Source organism: Dermochelys coriacea, chromosome 1 (assembly GCF_009764565.3).
Source record: "Dermochelys coriacea isolate rDerCor1 chromosome 1, rDerCor1.pri.v4, whole genome shotgun sequence".
Classification (NCBI taxonomy): Eukaryota; Metazoa; Chordata; order Testudines; family Dermochelyidae; genus Dermochelys; species Dermochelys coriacea.
In genome coordinates, this window is record NC_050068.2 from 207,201,316 (window position 1) to 207,223,379 (window position 22,064).

Consider the following 22,064-nt stretch of genomic DNA (forward strand, 5'->3'; position numbering starts at 1 on the left):
AGCAGGGAACTGTGAAGCCTGGAAATGCCCTGGTCAGATGGGAAAGAGACCGTAGGTCTCCATGCAAAAAGACAATGGGTAGGAAGCTGGAAGTCAGAGTGGGTGTCCTTGAGTGGACTACTGAGGTGAAATCCAGATGCAGCTGCACTGAACTATGAAAATTACAAAAATTGGCTGTGGAAGTCAAGGGCAGATTGCACAGAACATATGGCCTGCACAATCTTTATTACTGATGACAATGGGTAAGATGGAGAAAAACAAGCTTGACTCTCACCGGCCAGACTAAGTTTGCAAGTCTAGCAGTGCTAGGAAAAATCAACTCCTTTTTACCTGTAAACTGAGCACAATGGATACGGAAATCATTGGAAGACAGATACAGAATTCCATTTTTATAGCCACTCAGAATACAACTGCACTCATTCCTCTTAACTATACCTTATTTCAAGAGACATCATTTATTTTAGCCCCAAAGTTACCCATGTTCTTGAACAAAATCTTGTAACCATTCACTGATTGATGAAAATGATTTACACTGGGAATAGAGGATCATGAAACTAATATTACAAGAAGTTATTAACACTAACAGAATGAAGACAGTTAACATTTTACAGTTAACATGAACTTTCCTTCCTGAATAAGCTGTGTGTGCCCTTCATTTTCGGTCTGTCACACACTGCATCCCACAATTTGGGCCTTGAAAAGTTGGGAGATGTGACCACTCTTTAAAATTCATGTGTAGAGTTTACAAGGACTTTGGTGATGAAAGAAAAAGTTCTCTTACTCATGTTGTGACCTATTATCTTTTGATTTGCCAGACCTATTTTGGCAGGCAAATTAACACTTTGCAAACCCTTTTTAAGTGTTTGAGAAACTATAGTAAGTGCCAAGGAGGCTTCTCTCTTTTTTGGCAATTGTAAAATTACAATTTTTCAGCCAGTTAATTTTGCAACTAAGAAATCTCTGAAGTATCAGCTGCACCCAAACTTTGTCCACGAGAGCACCTCATTGGTAGCTTGGCAGGAGCATAGAATTAACCTATACTTAATTTGCATAAAATGGGACAAATTATATTCATGTACCATTAAGATGCAGCCTTTGGAGACTACATTTCCCAACATGTAGTTCTCCATATTTATCCTATCATCCTCCAATGAGTGGTGTTGCCTCTGCGGGATGCTTTTTCATAACAAAGCAGATGGCAAGCACAAATTGCACTATAATAGTGCATGGGTTAAATGTATCACTGCCACATTTTAGCCAAAAATGCCACATATGAAGACGGACCATCATTTCCTCCAGTAACAAACTAGAAAGACCAAATATTTAGAACTAGACAACGCAAGACTCCAGAATTTTTTCTATTCCTATGACTCACCTGCATAGGTAGCAGCAGACTGCTGCAAGGACTGAAGCTGGCCACGACTACAGTTATATTTCTTAGTAATATCCTTCAAGGGAACCTCACTGATTAAATCCAGTAGGGCAAGGCTGGTGAAAAACCTGTACAAAAAGCATATAGAGAAATTTTAAAAAATAAAGTAATTGAGGCCAAGCTAGTAGTAAATGCTCTGTGTTACTCTGGGCCTGAATTGGCAAACAAAGGAAATAATGTCTCAGACATTTTTCTTAACACATACCCAAGCTTCTTGTAGTTACAATTCTCTTACCCAATATGGATAAACTTATCCGGGACTGACCCAAATTGCATTAGCTAACAGCTCAGCCAACAGCAGAGCCAATCCCAGACAATGCTTTCATACAGAACAGAACCTAGCAATTGTATCCTCTTCTCACACATTTGTCCTTTAGAACCTCCTCCCCTTAGGCACTTAGACCCATCTGTTATTACCTTTTATGAATGGCCATTTGTCTGTGCTGTTTTTCTGTTTTAGCTATGATTTTGCCCTTTACAGAGCGAGCCAGGAAGCCTTCTTCAATCCCCACCAGCTCAGCCACTCGCTTCATAGATGAAGGCAGCTTCTCCCACAGGCAGAAAAACTGATACCAGTCAATAGTGGTCCACTCCTCGTACACAGGAGTGACCTAAAAGGAAACAAATCAATATCTCATTCTTTAAAACAAAATCTTTACTTCACAAGAACAGACACAGAACTACATTGCAAGGAAGAGGAGAAATAATAATGTAATCCAGGGCATATGGTTATAGTGTCCTACATACAACTCAGATGCACTGAGTCATAACCACATACCCTGAAGAACGTAAAAGCTCTTCCAAACTAGTTTTTAATGTTTGGACTAATGAGCTCTGACACCCGTTGGTATATTCTCAGGATTACACAGTTCAGACCCTTGTCAGATTGTTCCCTAAATCCAAGACATTAAAAACAAGGGCTTTTGATCAATAACTATTTTTATTTCGCATAACGGATTAACATATGCCTGTCTATTACGAACAGTGTCAGTGAGACATTTTTCTAGTACATTCCACCAAGAAACAGGACATCCAGTTACAGCAGCCTTGCTAGACACTGCTATGGTATCTGATCATGTAGAGGAGTAGGGTTCTGCAGTCCACTTTTCCTCTTACTTCATGATAAACTCCAGCACAAAAATCTCAGTGCTATTATTTAGATGAAGAAAAATACCCCAAAAATTCAACCACTAAGGTACCAAAACAAAACAAATAATTTTGGTTAAAATTCAGTCAGTCTGGTTCAATACCAGGAGAGAGAATGTCGTAATATTTATATCAACATATTGAGAGAGATTTTGTTTCAAAATAACTAGTTAACAGTACTTGGGGCACATTTAACAGAATACAAAATGCAAAATGTCTAGGGTGCAGGTACAAATCCTCCATCTCCCTTTTAATGTTGGCAAGGGTAAGAATAGCTGAAGACAGGGTCCCATTCCAGAGAGTTAGGCCTTTTTTATCCGTTCCTAACCAACAAATATTTATTCTTTTTATCAAATTCCAAAAAAGGTCAGCCATAGATTTATACAGTCAGAACATTCAAGCCTAAGGGAGTTAAGAACCATTATTAAAGTAGACAGAGAAAAACTAACAGGCAGGATACATTTGGAGAGCAACTCCAGGCAAATATCATCTCTAGTCTTGCTTTGAAAATGAACAGTTTACAAATAATGTTTTAGGCAAGGTTAATGGGAAAGAAACTCAAGAACATTTTGTTCAAGAGCACTATTTCAAACTAAATACACTGGACAAACTGCTGTGCTTGAAAACTCCAGAGAGAAAATACATTACATTAACATCTCCTGCCTTGGAACACACACTGAATTCATCCTTTCATTTTCTACTTTTTAATAGATGTCAGCAGGGAACGAGTACATTGATGCATACTATACAAAGCAGCTCTGCTTTGCTTACTGAAAGTAGAAACAAAATATAAATCTTCCTGATGTAGGCAGTTTTCAGGCACGTATGGGACACTAGAACACTCTCCAAAATCATTCCGTTTTGGTCAGCAGCTGGTCAATGACAGAACAAGCAGGGGCGTGGAGTTGAGAGCAGGCAAAAGCACGCATTCCTTACTGTTTATGATCCCAACAATCACATCATCCCAGCTTTGTTTCGTATGGGTCACATAGTTCCTCAGCAGGGATTTCCAAACTGTCGCAATTCTGTTTCAGAGGCTGTGTTTTGTCTTTATTAGGACAGTATGTACAAAGATGCACATTTAACGGGGAGAGAGAGAACAGTATCAGATTTTGGACACCATTCCTTTAAGGCCCTCTTGCCCATGAATTTTACAAGGCTCATCAGGACACCTAATCACTCTCTTGTTAATCTTTACAGGCTCATGACTCCCTCTGCAGGAATTTTAATTGGCTTTTAGAGGCTTCTTGAATATGCACACACAGATGCGTTGTTGTCTTGTTGGGAACCACACCCCACAACAGATTTAGCAGACTCCTCAGGGCTCGGCTCTCATAGTTGCAGTAGGCTCCTCCACCCCAAATGTGCCAAACAGGCTCATCAGGGACCAAAAACCTTCTTAAAGCTTATAGGGTGGTTGGGATTGGCCCCCAACAAGCTTCCTTAGGCTCAGAAAGGTGATAGGGCCCCGTTACTCTGTGAAGTCTCAGTGGGTGTCTGAGGTACAGCTTGATGAGCCTAAGCGCCTCAGGGGGATGTCAAATTCAGAAAACCTTTGTCCAATTCACTTCAAATATTTTAGAAAAATTCTACCTCTGTTCCAGACAAAAAATTCAAATTTTGAGACAGATGAGACTTTTCTATGGATTTGAGGAAAGCGGATTCCAAATTGGGTTTATAATGTATACAACCAATTGAACCTCAACTATGGAGCGGCAGCTGCTTCATAATATATGCTGCAGAATCAGAAGAAAGAAAAGGAGTACTTGTGGCTCCTTATAGACTAACAAATTTATTAGAGCATAAGCTTTCATGAGCTACAGCTCACTTCCTCGGATGCATTTGGTGGAAAAAGCAGAGGAGAGATTTATATATATACACACACACACACACACACACACACAGAGAACATGAAACAATGGGTTTATCATACACACTGTAAGGAGATTTCAGAGTAGCAGCCGTGTTAGTCTGTATTCGCAAAAAGAAAAGGAGTACTTGTGGCACCTTAGAGACTAACAAATTTATTAGAGCATAAGCTTTCGTGAGCTACAGCTCACTTCATCAGATGCATGCTGTAGCTCACGAAAGCTTATGCTCTAATAAATTTGTTAGTCTCTAAGGTGCCACAAGTACTCCTTTTCTTTTTACTGTAAGGAGAGTGATCACTTAAGATAAGCCATCACCAGCAGCGGGGGGGGGGGGGGAGGAAAACCTTTCATGGTGACAAGCAAGGTAGGCTAATTCCAGCAGTTAACAAGAATATCGGAGGAACAGTGGGGGGTGGGGTGGGGTGAGAAATAATATGGGGAAATGGAATTAATTTGCAAACTGGATACAATTAACTTAGGCTTGAATAGAGACTGGGAATGGATGAGTCATTACACAAAGTAAAACTATTTCCCCATGGTATTTCTCCCTCCCACCCCATCCCCCACTGTTCCTCTGATATTCTTGTTAACTGCTGGAATTAGCCTACCTTGCTTGTCACCATGAAAGGTTTTCCTCCTTTCCCCCCCCTGCTGCTGGTGATGGCTTATCTTAAGTGATCACTCTCCTTACAGTGTGTATGATAAACCCATTGTTTCATGTTCTCTGTGTGTGTGTGTGTGTGTGTGTGTGTGTGTGTGTGTGTGTGTGTGTGTGTGTGTGTGTATATATATAAAAATCTCTCCTCTGCTTTTTCCACCAAATGCATTCGATGAAGTCAGCTGTAGCTCACGAAAGCTTATGCTCTAATAAATTTGTTAGTCTCTAAGGTGCCACAAGTACTCCTTTTCTTTTTGCGAATACAGACTAACACGGCTGCTACTCTGAAACCTAAAAGAATCAGAATAGTTTCCCAACTTAATCAGGGTGGATTGATTTAAATCAGCAAGCAGAAAACCTTGATGTAAATAATTGATTTTAATCATGTTTTGCATTTGTAGTTTTTAATTATTTTCTTAAAGAAAGGTTGAATTTCATTGGTTTAGCCAAACAAAACACTGGATTTTGCCACTAAATATAACCTTTGCACTAAATTAGGTGCTTCATTTTACTAACTAGGAGGATACACTATATCTATACACATTTATTTAAGCAATTATATAGCTTAACATACATTTATTCAAATTTGTAATTTTTACATTTTTATTATGTAACAAAATGATGAATGATGCATTTTTTCCACAAAGGATTATTAATTTTTTTACTTGTAATTTGTATCAATCTCTGGATGAATGGAAAATCAAATTCAATTAAAGATGCACAAACAATTTTTTTTATTCAATAAAACATCCTAAATGTGCTGGATACATAAGGAAAAAAAGTTTATCAAAAAGTTTAATCAAAATATGTTTTGCATTTACAACTGATTTATTAAACAAAAGTAGTATTATCTGTAGCTAGTAAACAAAACTAATTGTTTTGATCACTATATCCAAGATTTTAGAAGTAGTAGACTTCATCCTATCATACCTTGTTTTTATTCATAAATGGGAAGAGGAAAAGAAACTTTCCTTCTTTTTCAACTCCCAAATGGTTTCTTAACTTTGAATGAACAAGCTGTAGAACTGAACTAGTTGAATGAACCAAAATGAAGAAAATATTCTCTGCACATGCAAAGAACATAAGAACGGCCATACTGGGTCAGACCAAAGGTCCATCTAGCCCAGTATCCTGTCCTGTGAGAGTGGCCAATGGCAGGTGCCCCAAAGGAAATGAACAGACAGGTTATCAGCAAGTGATCCATGCCGTGTCACCGAATCCCAGCTTCTGGCAAACACAGGCTAGGGACACCATTGATGGACCTATCTTCCATGAATCTATCTAGCTCCCTTTTGAACCCCATTATAATATTGGCCTTCACAACACTCTCCGGCAAGGAGTTCCACAGGTTGACTGTGCGTTTGCATGAAAAAATACTTTCTTGTGTTTGTTTTAAACCTGCTACCTATTAATTTAATTTGGTGGCCCCTTGTTCTTGTATTATGAGAAGGAGTAAACAACACTTCCTTATTTACTTTCTCTATACCACTCATGATTTTAATAGACCTCTATCATATCCCCCTTAGTTGTCTCTTTTCCCAGTCTTATTAATCTCTCCTCATACGGAAGCCATTCTATACCCCTAATAATTTTTGTTGCCCTTTTCTGAACCTTTTCCAATTCCAAAACATTTTTTGAGATGGGCGACCATATCTGCACACAGTATTCAAGATGTGGATGTACCCTGGATTCATATAGAGGCAATATGATATTTTCTGTCTTATTGTCTTTCCATTTCTTGAGGATTCCCAACATTCTGTTCTCTTTTTTGACTGCTGCTGCACATTGAGTGGATGATTTCAGAGAACTATCCACAATGACTCCAATATCTCTTTCTTGAGTGGTAACAGCTAATTTAGACCCCAGCATTGTATATGTATAGTTGGGATTATGTTTTTCAATGTGCATTACTCTGCATTTATCAACATTAAATTTCATCTGTCATTTTGTTGCCCAGTCACCCAGTTTAGTAAGATCCTTTTGTAGCTCTTCGCAGTCTGCCTAGGACTTTACTATCTTGAGTAGTTTTGTAGTAGTTTGAGTGGAGACTACTACTGTCAAAAGCTGGTTTAGCACTTCTAGTCCAAGGTGGTTTGACTTTCTTTAAAACTTCAGCAGCAAACCTGTATTCTTTTAGTAATGTTTTTGCATTTAAATGTAAATGATTTTAAAAGGTTTAATATTTTTAAGCCTTAACATAGATTGTCAATTTCAAATTTAATTGGTGAGAAAGGAGTTCATAAGAGCAGCTTCAGGTGTGGTATTCCACCAGTTGTCTCAACCAACCATACTGCCAGTAGGCAGCTCAACCATCTTGCACTAAACACACCAGACAGGGTGGCTCCAACCTGCTTGGAGCGGGTGAAGCCCACCCTAGATTCTTTCGTCTTTCTGCAAGACCCAGGCCTACATCAGATGGGATTAGCAATCCCCCACCCAACCCAACGGCTATGAAAGCCACTAATGTGTTTGCTTCAGATCAGCCATCATGTGCCAGCAATGCCCCTCTGCCATGTACATTAACCAAACCAGACAGTCTCTTCGCAAAAGAATAAATGGACATAAATCTGACATCAGGAATCATAACATTCAAAAACCAGTAGGAGAACACTTCAACCTCTCTGGTCACTCAGTAACAGACTTAAATGTGGCAATTTTGCAACAGAAAAGCTTCAAAAATAGACTCCAACGAGAAACTGCTGAGCTTGAATTAATATGCAAACTAGATACCATTAACAGGGGGGAAGAGATAGCTCAGTGGTTTAAGCATTGGCCTACTAAATCCAGGATTGTGAGTTCAATCCTTGAGGGGGCCATTTAGGGATCTGGGGCAAAAATTGGGGATGGGTCCTGCTTTGAGCAGGGGGTTGGACTAGATGACCTCCTGAGGTCCCTTCCAACCCTGATATTCTATGATTCTATGAATAGAGACTGGGAGTGGCTGGGTCATTACACATATTGAATCTATTTCCCCATGTTAAGTATCCTCACACCTTCTTGTCAACTGTCTAAATGGGCCATCTTGATCATCACTACAAAAGTTTTTTTTTCCTCCTGCTGATAACAGCTCATCTTAATTAATTAGCCTCTTACAGTTGGTATGGCTACTTCCACCCATACAGAGAACGTGAAAAGATGTTACATCTTCTTACTATATGTTCCATTCTATATATCTGATGAAGTGGGCTATCGCCCACGAAAGCTTATGCTCAAATAAATGTGTTAGTCTCTAAGGTGCCACAAGTACTCCTGTTCTTTTTGCGGATACAGACTAACACAGCTACTCTGAAACCAGACTAAAAAGCGTAACTTTGAATAATCTAACCTAAAACTCAATAGCATTTGAAAATGCTACACAGTTGACATCTCAAAAAGGTCTGAGGATCAATAAGACTGTACTGATGCTAAATCCATTGGGATGGACTTTAAATCCTAGATAATTGATGATGCTATGACTGTCATCCCAAAAATAAGAAAAAGAGCCAAGAAACCCTGGATCTTCCTTAATACCTTACCCGTCACTAAAGAGCATTGCACAGTTCATTTGAGAGGTCATATGGTCATATAGTGTAAAGCTAAATAGCACTCATTTTAAAGCAATACATGCTGATCACAAAGCTTTTATGGAAGCCAAAGCCACTGTACTTAATAAAACTTCTAACAGGAGGCTGCACCTCCTGGTATAAACACTTCTGTGAGCTCACTGACTAGAAAGGTCATTCAGCCGGTGCAGTCTACTCCAGTTCTGGTCAGCTAATCAAGGCAGAAGCAGAGTGTATGGCATTCTCAAGTGAACATTTCATCCACCTCCTAAATGCACCCCCAATTTCTTTGGATTCTGATATTAAGGCCACTGCCAAGATGACCTATTCCACACAAGATGATCCTGGCAAATTAACTATCAACAAAATCCAAAGTACTCTAATAAAGCTTAAGGAAAATAAGACAGCAGGAATTTGTGGAATTGTTGCAGAACCATTAAAAAGCATAGGACAAGCTATTCATTTGTGGCTGCAGATGCTGTTCAATATCATCTGAAGAACAGACTCAGTCCCGTCCCACTGGCAAAGAGGCATTATTTTATAGCTTTGGAAATCTAAAGGCAGCAAACAAGACTGCTGCAACATCATAGCATTACTCATCTACCTGTTCCCGGGAAAGTTTTCCTTCTGTCTTGGTCATCTGAGCCACTGATATCTTAAGGAGCAAGAGAAGATCACTATAAGTTGGCTTCATTCCCAGCCGTTCCACGATGGAGCAATTCTTCATAGTGTGCCAGCTTATTGAGAAGGCATGAGAACTGAAATGCCCCGTTCACATTGCATTGTGGACCACAATGCACAATCAACCACGTTTGATTCTGCTGTCAGCGAATCACTGACTGATCTTGAAACTCGCAGGCCTTCCTGACAAACTCTGGAGAAAGTTTCATCTTCTATATGCCTCCTCAAGCTAAGTTCTTGTAAATAGGAAAAGAATCATCTTCCAAATTAGATTGGGCATTTGACAAGGATGCGTTCAACTCCAGAACTCTTCAATACCATCATAGACTATGTGCTTAACCAGACACTAAATCAATACATACGCCTTGATGATAAGAACCTCTGTCAAGGTTCCTTCCCCACTTCTGAACTCTAGGGTACAGATGTGGGGACCTGCATGAAAGACCCCCTAAGCTTATTTCTACCATCTTAGGTTAAAACTTGCCCAAGGCGCAAAGTCTTTGCCCTTGGATTAGGTAAAACACTGCCACCACCAAGTGTTTTAGACAAAACAGGGAAAGGACTACTTGGAGTTCCTATTTCCCCAAAATATCCCCCCAAGCCCTTATACCCCCTTTCCTGGGGAGGCCTGAGAACAAACAAGATGAGCACAAACCCCTTGGATTTTTAAGACCCAAAAAACCCAATCAGATTCTTAAAAATCATAACTTTATTAGAAGAACAAAAAAAGATAAGAGAACAACTCTGTAAAATCAGAATGGAAGATAATCTTACAGGCAGTCAGATTAAAAACCTAGAGAATCCCTCTAGACAAAACCTAAAGTTACAAAAAGGCACAAAAACAGGAACACACATTTCCTCCAGCACAGCGAATTTACAAGACAAAAAACAAAAGAAAATCTAACGCATTTTCTAGCTAGATTACTTACTAACTTTACAGGAGTTGGAGAGCTTGCATCCTTGATCTGTTCCCGGCAAAGGTATCACACACACAGACAGACAGACAGACAGACAAAACTTTCCTTCCCCCTCCAGATTTGAAAGTATCTCATCTCCTCATTGGTCATTTTGGGTCAGGTGCCAGCAAGGTTACCTTAGCTTCTTAACCCTTTACAGGTGAAAGGATTTTGCCTCTTGCCAGGAGGGATTTTATAGCACTGTATATAGAAAGGTGGTTACCCTTCCTTTTATATTTATGACAACCTCCTTGACATCGATTTTGCAGATGACATAGCACTAGTTATTGAATCAATAGATGAACCAATTGTGGAAAGCTCAGTGGCAAAAGTCAGCCTGAAAATTGTTTAGAGTGGCAACCGGAAGAATTTTTGTTTTAATTTCAAACATGCTGCAGGCTCTAGCCTCTTAGTGGATGACAACCCCGTCAAGACTGTCAGTGATTTCACCTGCCTCACTTCTCTTGTTGATAACAGGGACATCACTGAGAAAATGTGAAGCCTGCACTGCAAAAGCGCTGTTCATAATGGGGTGCCTCCTTAAGAACATCTTTCATAAACCAAACATCCTGATAAGTAAACCAACAAAGCTGAGGATATAGAATGCTACTGTGGTCAGTAGTCTGACCTCTTGGACTGAAACATGACCTCTCACTGCCAAGATTGAAAACCCGGACACCATTCAGATGAAGCATCACCGAATGATTGAGATAATCAAGTAGTATGAATTCAAGTCAAATTAAGAGATCTGTTTTCTAACTAAACAGGTCTTGCTCTCTGAAAACTGTCACCTAATGTTCTTTAAGGGGGCATGGTCATCTACTCTGAATGCCTACCAAATTTCCTGTAAGAATCACCTCCAACTTTGACCCAATGAAAGCAGGATGGAAAAGACCCCCAGAAGACCTGAAACATGATGGCTGAACAGCGTCAACAGATACCTGTCCCTCAGAGACATCCTACCATGTGCCAGATTTGGCTCAGGACACAACATCATAGAGGTGCATAACATGTTCAGTGACCACTACACTGTCCAACCAAAAGCATGAGAATTTAATTTAAATAAAATCCAATTTAAATAAAAAATAAAATCAGATTATTTTAAAGTCATCGATTTTTATTCGTCCTGAATTGAATGCTTTTCAAAACATTTCCCCTTGAGGGGTCACCTGAATAAAATAAAAAAAGCAAGAGATCCTTGAATCCAAGATGCTGTGTGCTGTGCATTCTCTTCTCCTTCACCTGTACAACTAAAGCTGCTATAAAGAGACGAACAAGGAACTTACCAAATAGAGAATATGCAGGTCATTCTCCAGGACAAAACCCTTCATAGCTCTCTGGAGGTCAGCAAAGATTCCCAGGGCCTCAGTTGGTGACAGAGAAGAGGAAAGAGTAGCAGTGCCAAGATGTGTTGGACGATAGACCTCTGCTGTAAGAGAAACAGGCATTTAATGTTACACGAAAGATAATACTTCATTTTCAATTTGGAAAGCGTTTTAGAAATATTAATCAACCCTCTTGGGGGAAGAGGAGTATTTCTCCATTTTACAAATGGGAAACTAACGCTGGAAGTCTAAATGCCTCACCCAAGGCTAGTTAGCCTCAGAGCTGGGATCAAAACTCAGGCTCTCAATCCTGTGCTCCAACTGAATAAGAGACAATTATAAATCAAATAAAAAACCTGATATAAATCCCACTGTGATACTATATACCTTGGGGAAGCACCGTGTAACCCCCTACTCCTTATTTATATATAATTGTGATTTTGTATATAAATCAGGCCATGTAAGGTATCAGGAGAAAGAACAATGACTTTTGGCAGATCATAACCTATTAAATATGTATATCATTAGTACATAAGAAGTTAAAAGATTGTGTTGTATGGTTGTCAGTAAAACATGCTGTAAGTTGGGGAATCAGCCAGATATTAGCTCCCCAGAGACAACAGCAAGGAAAATAACCAATGCCCAAGCATGTGTCGAACCACCATCAACAGCCATTGTTCAACAAGGGAGCTACAATACAATGACTCATTTGCACAAGGCCACACCAGGAGAATTGCTCAATCTTTCCTGGGGACTCAGCAATGCCCACCAGACATGCCTGGACTCATGTTCTCCAAGCACATGGGACTATGGGTACAAAAAAAGAACACAATGGCCCTATGCTTGGCCTTTTCTCCTTCCCCCACCTATGCTGCAAGCAACAAGGACGCTCAGAAGACTGAAGACTCCAACAGAGGAGACTGACCCAGGTTTCAAGGGTGAAACCTGTGTACTATGCACTGCAATATCCAGTGGGTGAGAAAAACTGCTCAATCTAGATGTTGCCCAGTCCAATAGCGTTGAAAGTTTAGACTACATGCTTATATATTTTATTTTGGTAACTAACTGATTCTTTGCCTATCGCTTATAATGAAGGCTAAGATTTTGTCATTGTTATTTTTAGTAAAAGTCACAGACAGGTCATAGGAAACAAACAAAAATTCACGGAACCCGTGACCTGTGCATGACTTTTACTAAAAATAACCATACAAGCCACGTGACAGAGGCGCATGGCCCTGGCTGCAGACCCCTGTGGAAGCTGCAGGGCAGGGGTGCACAGCTCCAGCTGCAGCCCTTCATTGAAGCCATAGAGCAGGGGCCCACGGCCCCAGTTGCAGCGCCTGGTGGAAGCCATAGGGCAGGTGTGCATGGCCCCGGTTGCAATCCTCAACGCGGGGTGGAGGCACACAGCCCCATCCGCAGCCACCAGCGGAAGCTGCGGGACAGGGGAGCACAGCCCCATCTGCAGCCCCCAACGCAAGGGGGAGCATGCCCCCACTTCAGCCCCTGGCAGGGGCCGCAGGGCAGGGACAAACAGCCCAGTTACAACCACCACTGTGGGGCAGGGGCACACAGTCCCCACTTCCGCCCCTTCCCTCCCCCACAGAAGCCCCAGGGCAGGGGCACGTGACCACTGCTTCAGCCCCCAACATGGGGCAGAGGAGCATGGCTCCAGTTGCAGCCCACACCATGGGGCAGGTACGCAGCATACGGCCCCAGCTGCACATGGCCCCTGTTGCAGCCCCTGGAGCGGGGCAGGGGAGTATAGACTTGGCTCCAGCTCCAGCCGCAGCCGCAGCTGTTGACAGCTGAACCTCAAGAAGTCATGGAGGTCCAGTAAAATCACGCAATTCCTAACTGCCGTAACCTCTGTGATTAAATCATAGCCTTACTTATAATCATTTAAAATCCATCTTTTGTAGTCAAAAACTTGTTTAACTGTTTATCTTTACAAATGAGTTTGCCTGAAATGTTTGGTAAATCTTTCATGGGGTGAGACTTAATATATCAAAATCCAAATGTCCCACATGTGCTGGGGATCTGGGCTGGGAATTTTCATTCCACACAAGGCACATCTTTTAAAAGCAGAACGCTTCACTGGAATCACCATGCTCGATCTCAGACACCAACAGGATTGAGATTTCCTATCTTTAACTGAACAAAACATTAAACTTAACTATTCTAAATAGAAAGTGTCCCAAACTAAATGTCTCGTGAAACAGAACAAGAGGAAATGTCAGGACCAATTTTGCTGGCAAAAGAAAAGGAACTCAGATTAAAGAATTCAAAACATCATCAGGTCCATGGTCAATGTTCACATACCCCATAAAGGCCACACTGCTTTGTAGTTCCAGGACTTGTAAGCTAGAACACATGAGTCTTAGTGGGGACCTGCAGAGGCCACTCCATGAAGAACTGTTTTTTCTTAAACACATACCAAAAATAAAATTAATTAAAAAATTGAATTCATGGCATCCTAATCAAATGCCAATATCTGCTAAAGCTTTTTTGGCTAAATTCCAGAAGGCTAATTATAAATTTACACTCAGCTCTTGAAGTTCTGCCCAGCCAAAAATCTCTAGATTACAGTCACTCAAAGAGCAGAAATGTGAATGCAGAACACACAGAAGCAGCCATTTTTACCTTTCACTCCGTTGCCAGAGTCTAAAATCTGAATGAACTCATTCTCTAGCAGCCATCTCACACAAGCCTCAACAGCTCCATTCTGAGCTTTGTCTTCATCTCTCTCACGTTCCTGCTTGCTGTCTTTCAGACTGGCAGCAAGGAGTGTGCAGGAAGCGTAGGTCCGCACATCATCTGGAGTGCTGGCCACTCCACCCACTATGATCTGTTAAAGAAAATTCCACGATCATCATTGTTGCAAAAGAGTAACAAAGAATTTAAGAAATGAAAAATTAAGGGATTGATCTATAATGGATCCAAAGAAAAAGTTTGGTGTGACAGGAACATAGGGTAAAACAGTTGCAAACTCCTACTACCACGGAGGAAGAGAACTGTGAAGATGGTTTCTCTTTATTTTGAAAAGAGGATAAGATGCTTTTGACTCTGCCTACTGTATCAGATTGCTCACTGCAGGAGAAAGTGAATTAGTAACCCCATTTAAAGAACATCCTAACATTTTGGAGGCAGTAATACACACCGTAGCATTTCAGGGTAAGGAGATTAAAACTAGACTCACTACTTAGACACCACAGAGAGTCTAAGAAAAGGGTAAAACATGATTCATTAAGTTTTGGATACAGAACAACCAAACCAGGGAGCAGAATTCTCCCTAGTGCTGTTCATCCTATTGAAGTTTTGTGTTTTGTATGTTTTTTAAACACATGTAAATATCGTATCCCATTACCATTTTCCTGGTTTGTAAAGGTTTTTGTATTATGCTTTTATTTTATATTATATATTATCCTCTTTCTTCATGAGTTACTACCTCAGTGCTGGAGGTAAGGGGAGATTTAGTAACAAACGCATTCTGTAGAGAATTCCATTTGTTTTTAAAAGTAAAAAACTAACTACCAACAAAAAGGGGAGAGATTTTGGAGAGCTGCATTTTAAAAAGAAGTTCATTTAATTAGAGTTCCCTATACTCTGTACGCCTCTCATAGCTAATAAAAATACAGAATCTGGGGCATATCTGACCAGTCTCCAGATATTAACATAGTTTCTGGAGAAGAGATTATATGTAAAACAGTTAAGAAAGGAACTGGATTACAAAAATGTTTAAAGCCTGAAAAGCAACTTTGTAAAAATGGACAGATCTATTCCCTAGATGTTAGAGTCAGATCGGTTCACATAAGTGGCAAAAAATAGTTCTGTTGCTTTTTTACTTCAATTAGTCCTGCAGAAAGAGTACAGATAAGAGAGATCGAGCATGATTGTATTTCTCGTACATTAACAGAATTATTTACTAAGATCCAATCAATCACATCTGTAGAAAAGGGGTGCATAACTAAGGGCCTAAATTAGTCTACAGAATCTTTAGTATTAATGATGTTGTACAAGAATGATCTAGTTTGACTCTTAAGCTACGTCGACACAAGTTAGGGGTGTGATTTCCCTGATTGTGTACACATACTCGTACTAGCTCTTATTGAGCTAGCATGAGTATAAATAGCAGAATAGCCATGGTAGCACAGGTAGCAGAAGCAGAGGCACAGCTGAGTTATGCCATGCCAAGTATATATCCACTGCATAGATCAGCCATGCCTCTGCAACCCATGCTGCCATGGCTATGCTACTATTTATACCAGTGCTAGCTTGATGAGAGCTAGCGTGAGTATATGTACACAAGCAGGGGAATCACACCCCTAGCTTATAGTGTAGCTATTGCCTCAGATCTCAGTTTAAATATGCAATGTTAGCAGTAATACCTTTTTCCACCTATAACCTGGACACATTTAATATGGAGTCACTGAAACACAAAGATGGAATCCCAAAATACAATTTTCAGAGTCACTTCCTCTCTGAATTAACTTTATATTGCAGCTGCAAGTACAGACTGAAATGGATTTCTATTACTTTCATGTGAAGTTGTCTGGGTTGAAGTAATGGGGAGGAGAAGAAGAATAGGTGTGAAGTAGGTTTAGCAGTCTCACACAAGCAATCATCCTAAACTTATGTGGAATAACACAGCAAACTAAGTTATAGTCCCTTTCCATGTGTCCCGTACCTCCAGAATCGCTCGTATCATGCTAGAGGTAACCTCTTCCCCTTCTCCTCTGAGCAAACAGCTGTGGACAGGCTTGAGTGATCCCTGAAGCAGAGCAATGCCTTTCGATCTCTCAGAGGACTTGCACACTAGAATGCTCTCACCTATGAGAAAAATAGAGATGAAGTGAAAAAAAACCAAGCTACGTTTTCAATTAAGATATAATTTGAAGAGTTTTGAAATGATGCATTTATCAATTCATGCAAGAAACATCATTTAAATTTACACAGATCATGAGTAAGAAATTTCAGTATACTGCAGGTAACATTCCTCCTAGATATCTGGGCCATTTTGCTGTAATATCTACAAACTTCAGTGAGGACACGTTATCAGAGAGTGCCTTGAGAAAACTTTGGGTGATATTGGCCAAAAAGCCAAGCAATTTTATATTTGTACAATCCTTAATGTTTACACAATGCTGCGGAACGGCTCCACTGGTGCATGACAGTTAACAGATGGCATATGCTGTCGAATTAACAGACACTGCACTCACTAGAGCCAATACTAGGGAAGATTCAGGACAGAGAAAGCCTCGGCTTGTTCTGAAGTCAACTAGTTCCACACTAGGCAGAGGAGTCCATTTTTTCTCTCCTCTGTTGTCGGATTAAATGACTGTCACAAACCCAGAGAGAAAACAGAAGTGAAATGTGACAAACTACACAGCACTTGAATGACACCTATCTCAAATACAAACAGTCTGACAGCAACGCTTCACAACATAATGAAAATATATTTATTATTAATATCCTGATATCTTTATAGATTCTAAGACAGCAGCCTTAAGAGGTTGACTTGTAACCATTTGTTCTCCAGACTTAAAGTTTCCCCTTTACAGCTGAAACAATATAAAGTACTTAAGTCATTAATGTATCAGCTAACATTAATTTAATCTCTGACAGTCATACCTATGAAATTCCAAGGGAGGCAGTGAAAGTCATACAAAGGTCCCAAAGTTGCAAACCAAAACTACTGTCCACTGACATTTATAACCTTCATATATAATCATATTATCTATGATAAAGTGAACCACAGGGGGAAAAAAAGTCATGGAAGAGGACACACATTCCCTCATTGGGAAGTTATTAAACGTTTAGAGTCAACATTTCCGGATAACTGCTAAACAATTCCAACAAGCAGGTTTAGTCAGATGAAAACATATTCCTTTCAAACACAGAACTAACTAATCTGCTAATCATCTGAGATTAGATACATTCTTCTAGTGCTTCGGCCATTGAGGAACAATCCTGCATTGAAGAGAAGAAAACTGGATGATCCAACAAGTTTTGTCCATCTCTAACCTCTAGTTCAGTATGTAGTTCTGTAACTAATCCATTCACCACCCTGCACACCTCCACCCAGAAATGGAAAAAGGTGAAACATAGCCAATTTCGTAGTTTCTGCTCCTCAGTACTAAACAGTGCTTCTCACTTCTCCCATGTAAAGAGAGACCATTTTGACAAATACAGAAGAAATAGAAATAATCCAATTTAGAAACATTAAAAAGTTTAATTCTACTCAGACCAAATGAAAAAACTCAAGTCCCCAGATACTTCAATATTCCAGTATTTGGAGGTCTTGACAGTAACAATTAGTCTCTGTTCCTGTTTTGTCAACCAAATATCTTTTCTTTTTATTCTTAAAAATCTTAAATTGTAATTTTTATTTTTATTTTATTTTATTTTTACACACTATTTAGGAAGTTTTAACAAGTTTACATATCGTTGTCATATCATCGTCTGTGATCCCTCGAAGTTGAGGATGATCTCTTTCACAGATGTTTATTTTTTTTTATCGGTCCTTTGGTGACTGAGGAGTCTGATACATGAGCCACAGGCTCGTTAGCAGACATTGCAGGTGGTGTTGGATGTCAGGGTTGGGCCACAATTGCTGTGTGTCAGTTGTCTGTCTTTTCTTTTCTAGTGTTTCTATGACCAGGGCAAGGCGATTTTCCTCAAAAATGGACATTCCCTCTCTGACAAGCCTTTGCCAGTTATCCCTGTATTGGACTACTGTCTCCCAGTGTGTGGTGTTGATGTCACATCTCTTGATGTTTGTTTATTTTGAGGACGTCTTTAAAACGTTTCTTTTGGCCTCCCGTTTCCTTTCTCCTTTGGTAAGTTGGGTGTACCGCAGCTGTTTTGTAAGTGTACATCAGGCATGCACATACAGTTCCCGCTCCACCTCAGCTGGTGCTGGATAATCAGGGCCTCAACATTGAAGATGGATGTTCCCTCTCTGACAAGCCTTTGCCAGTTATCCCTGTACTGGACTACTGTCTCCCAGTATGTGGTGTTGGGAAACAAGCAGGGAGAACTGGAAGTCCTGGCACAGTCAAGGAATTATGATGTGACTGGAACAACAGAGACTTGGTGGGATAACTCACATGACTGGAATACTGTCATGGATGGATATAAACTGTTCAGGAAGGACAGGCAGGGCAGAAAAGGTTGGGGGAGTTGCATTGTATGTAAGGGAGCAGTATGACTGCTCAGAGCTCAAGTATGAAACTGCAGAAAAACCTGAGTCTCTCTGGATTAAGTTTAGAAGTGTGAGCAACAAGGGTGATGTCATGGTGGCAGTCTGCTATAGATCACCGAAACAGGGGGATGAGGCTTTCTTCTGGCAACTCACGGAAGTTATTAGAACGCAGGCCCTGGCTCTCATGGGAGACTTCAATCACCCTGATATCTGCTGGGAAAGCAATACAGCAGTGCACAGACAATCCAGGATGTTTTTGGAAAGTATAGGGGACAATTTCCTGGTGCAAGTGCTGGAGGAACCAACTAAGGGCAGAGCTCTTCTTGACCTGCTGCTCACAAACAGGGAAGAATTAGTAGTGGAGGCAAAAGTGGATGGGAATCTGGGAGGCAGTGACCATGAGACGGTCGAGTTCAGGATCCTGACACAGAGAAGGAAGGAGAGCAGCAGAATACGGACCCTGGACTTCAGAAAAGCAGACTAACTCCCTCAGGGAACTGATGGGCAGGATCCCCTGGGAGAATAACATGAGGGGGAAAGGAGTCCAGGAGAGTTGGCTGTATTTTAAAGAATCCTTATTGAGGTTGCAGGGACAAACCATCCCGATATGTAGAAAGAATAGCAAATATGGCAGGCGACCAGCTTGGCTTAACAGTGAAATCCTTGCTGATCTTAAACACAAAAAAGAAGCTTACAAGAAGTGGAAGATTGGACAAATGACCAGGGAAGAGTATAAAAATATTGCTTGGGCATGCAGGAGTGAAATCAGGAAGGCCAAATCACACCTGGAGTTGCAGCTAGCAAGAGATGTTTAGAGTAACAAGAAGGGTTTCTTCAGGTATGTTAGCAACAAGAAGAAAGTCAAGGAAAGTGTGGGCCCCTTTCTGAATGAGGGAGGCAACCTAGTGACTGAGGATGTAGAAAAAGCTAATGTACTCAATGCTTTTTTTGCCTCCGTCTTCACGAACAAGGTCAGCTCTTAGACTACTGCACTGGGCAGCACAGCATGGGGAGGAGGTGACCAGCCCTCTGTGGAGAAAGAAGTGCTTTGGGACTACTTAGAAAAGCTGAACGAGCACAAGTCCATGGGGCTGGATGCACTGTATCTCAGAGTGCTAAAGGAGTTGGCGGATGGGATTGCAGAGCCATTGGCTATTATCTTTGAAAACTCATGGCGATTGGGAGAAGTCCCGGACAACTGGAAAAAGGCTAATGTAGTGCCCATCTTTAAAAAAGGGAAGAAGGAGGATTATGGGAACTACAGGCCAGTCAGCCTCACCTCAGTCCCTGGGAAAATCATGGAGCAGGTCTTCAAGGAATCAATTCTGAAGCACTTAGAGGAAAGTGATCAGGAACAGTCAGCATGGATTCACCAAGGGCAAGTCATGCCTGACTAATCTAATTGCCTTCTATGACGAGATAAGTGGCTCGGTGGATGAGGGGAAAGCAGTGGACGTGTTGTTCCCTGACTTTAGCAAAGCTTTCGATACAGTCTCCCACAGTATTCTTGCCAGCAAGTTAAAGTAGTATGGGCTGGATGAATGGACTATAAGGTGGATAGAAAGTTGGCAAGATTGTCAGGCTCAATGGGTAGTGATCAATGGCTCCATGTCTAGTTGGCAGCCGCTATCAAGTGGAGTGCCCCAAGGGTCGGTCCTGGGGCCAGTTTTGTTCAATATCTTCATAAATGATCTGGAGGATGGTGTGGATTGCATCCTCAGCAAGTTTGCAGATGACTAAACTAACTGGGAGGAGAGGTAGATATGCTGGAGGGTAGGGATAGGATACAGAGGCCCTAGACAAATTAGAGGACTGGACTAAAAGAAATCTGATGGAGGTTCAACAAGGACAAGTGCAGAGTCCTACACTTAGGACTGAAGAATCCCATGCACCACTACAAACTAGGGACCGAATGGCTTGGCAGCAGTTCTGCAGAAAAGGACCTAGGGGTTACAGTGGACGAGAAGCTGGATATCCGTCAACAGTGTGCCGTTGTTGCCAAGAAGGCCAATGGCATTTTGGGATGTATAAGTAGGGGCATTGCCAGCAGATCGAGGGACGTGATCATTCCCCTCTATTCGACATTGGTGAGGCCTCATCTGGTGTACTGTGTAGTTTTGGGCCCCACACTACAAGAAGGATGTGGAAAAATTGAAAAACGTCCAGCGGAGGGCAACAAAAATGATTAGGGGACTGGAACACATGACTTATGAGGAGAGGCTGAGGAAACTGGGATTGTTTAGTCTGCGGAAGAGAAGAATGAGGGGGGATTTGTCAGCTGCTTTCAACTACCTGAAAGGGGGTTCCAAAGAGGATGGATCTAGACTGTCCTCAGTGGTAGCAGATGACAGAACAAGGAGTAATGGTCTCAAGTTGCAGTGGGGGAGGTTTAGGTTGGATATTAGGAATAACTTTTTCACTAGGAGGGTGGTGAAACACTGGAATGCGTTACATAGGGAGGTGGTGGAATCTCCTTCCTTTGAAGTTTTTAAGGTCAGGCTTGACAAAGCCCTGGCTGGGATGATTTAGTTGGGGATTGGTCCTGCTTTGAGCAGGGGGTTGGATTAGATGACCTCCTGAGGTCCCTTCCAATCCTGATATTCTATGATTCTAAGATGTTGGCCTCTGTAAGGACACTGGCATTAGTGCGGCAATCCTCCCACTTTATGTTGAGGATCTTCCGAATAAAGTTCTGGTGCTGACATTACAGGTTTTTCAGGTGTTTTCTATAGGTCACCCAAGTCTCACAGCCATAGAGGAGAGTTGGGATTACCACCGCTTTATAAACTAAAAGTCGAGTGTGTGTTCTGATGTTTTAGAATAGCAGCCGTGTTAGTCTGTATTCGCAAAAAGAAAAGGAGGAGTACTTGTGGCACCTTAGAGACTAACAAATTTATTAGAGCATAAGCACTTCAAGTGAGCTGTAGCTCACGAAAGCTTATGCTCTAATAAATTTGTTAGTCTCTAAGGTGCCACAAGTACTCCTTTTCTTTTTGTTCTGATGTTGTGATTGTTGAACATCCGCAAGACAGTCTGCCAAAGACAAGGCTGGTGCAGAGGATACTGTGCTGAATCTCGGACGCCTATGTCTGCCCTCTGTGACAGATGGCTGCCAAGGTAGGCAAAGTAGTCTATATTTTCCAGTTCTTTTTTGTCAATGTAGATCTTCCTTGCTGGGTCTGATGATTGACTGGGAGCTGGCTGGTGGTGAACTTTTGTTTTGCTGGTGTTCAGATTGGCCTTAGGCTT

At 41.1% G+C, this 22,064-nt stretch overlaps 1 protein-coding gene across 5 annotated transcripts in view; it reads right to left on the bottom strand.

Moving 5' to 3' along the window:
* Positions 1–22,064, bottom strand: part of POLQ (DNA polymerase theta) — a 129,447-nt gene that overhangs the window by 72,459 nt on the left and 34,924 nt on the right. For 4 of the 5 annotated variants that reach the window (XM_038386711.2, XM_038386709.2, XM_038386713.1 and 1 more), the window contains 5 exons: positions 16,299–16,441; positions 14,255–14,459; positions 11,573–11,715; positions 1,850–2,043; positions 1,376–1,500 (listed from right to left, as the gene is read on the bottom strand). In XM_038386711.2, the coding sequence (XP_038242639.1) occupies positions 1,376–1,500; positions 1,850–2,043; positions 11,573–11,715; positions 14,255–14,459; positions 16,299–16,441 (810 nt within the window). The remainder of the gene's footprint in view (positions 1–1,375; positions 1,501–1,849; positions 2,044–11,572; positions 11,716–14,254; positions 14,460–16,298; positions 16,442–22,064) is intronic. The other variant, XM_038386710.2, reaches the window with a different exon arrangement.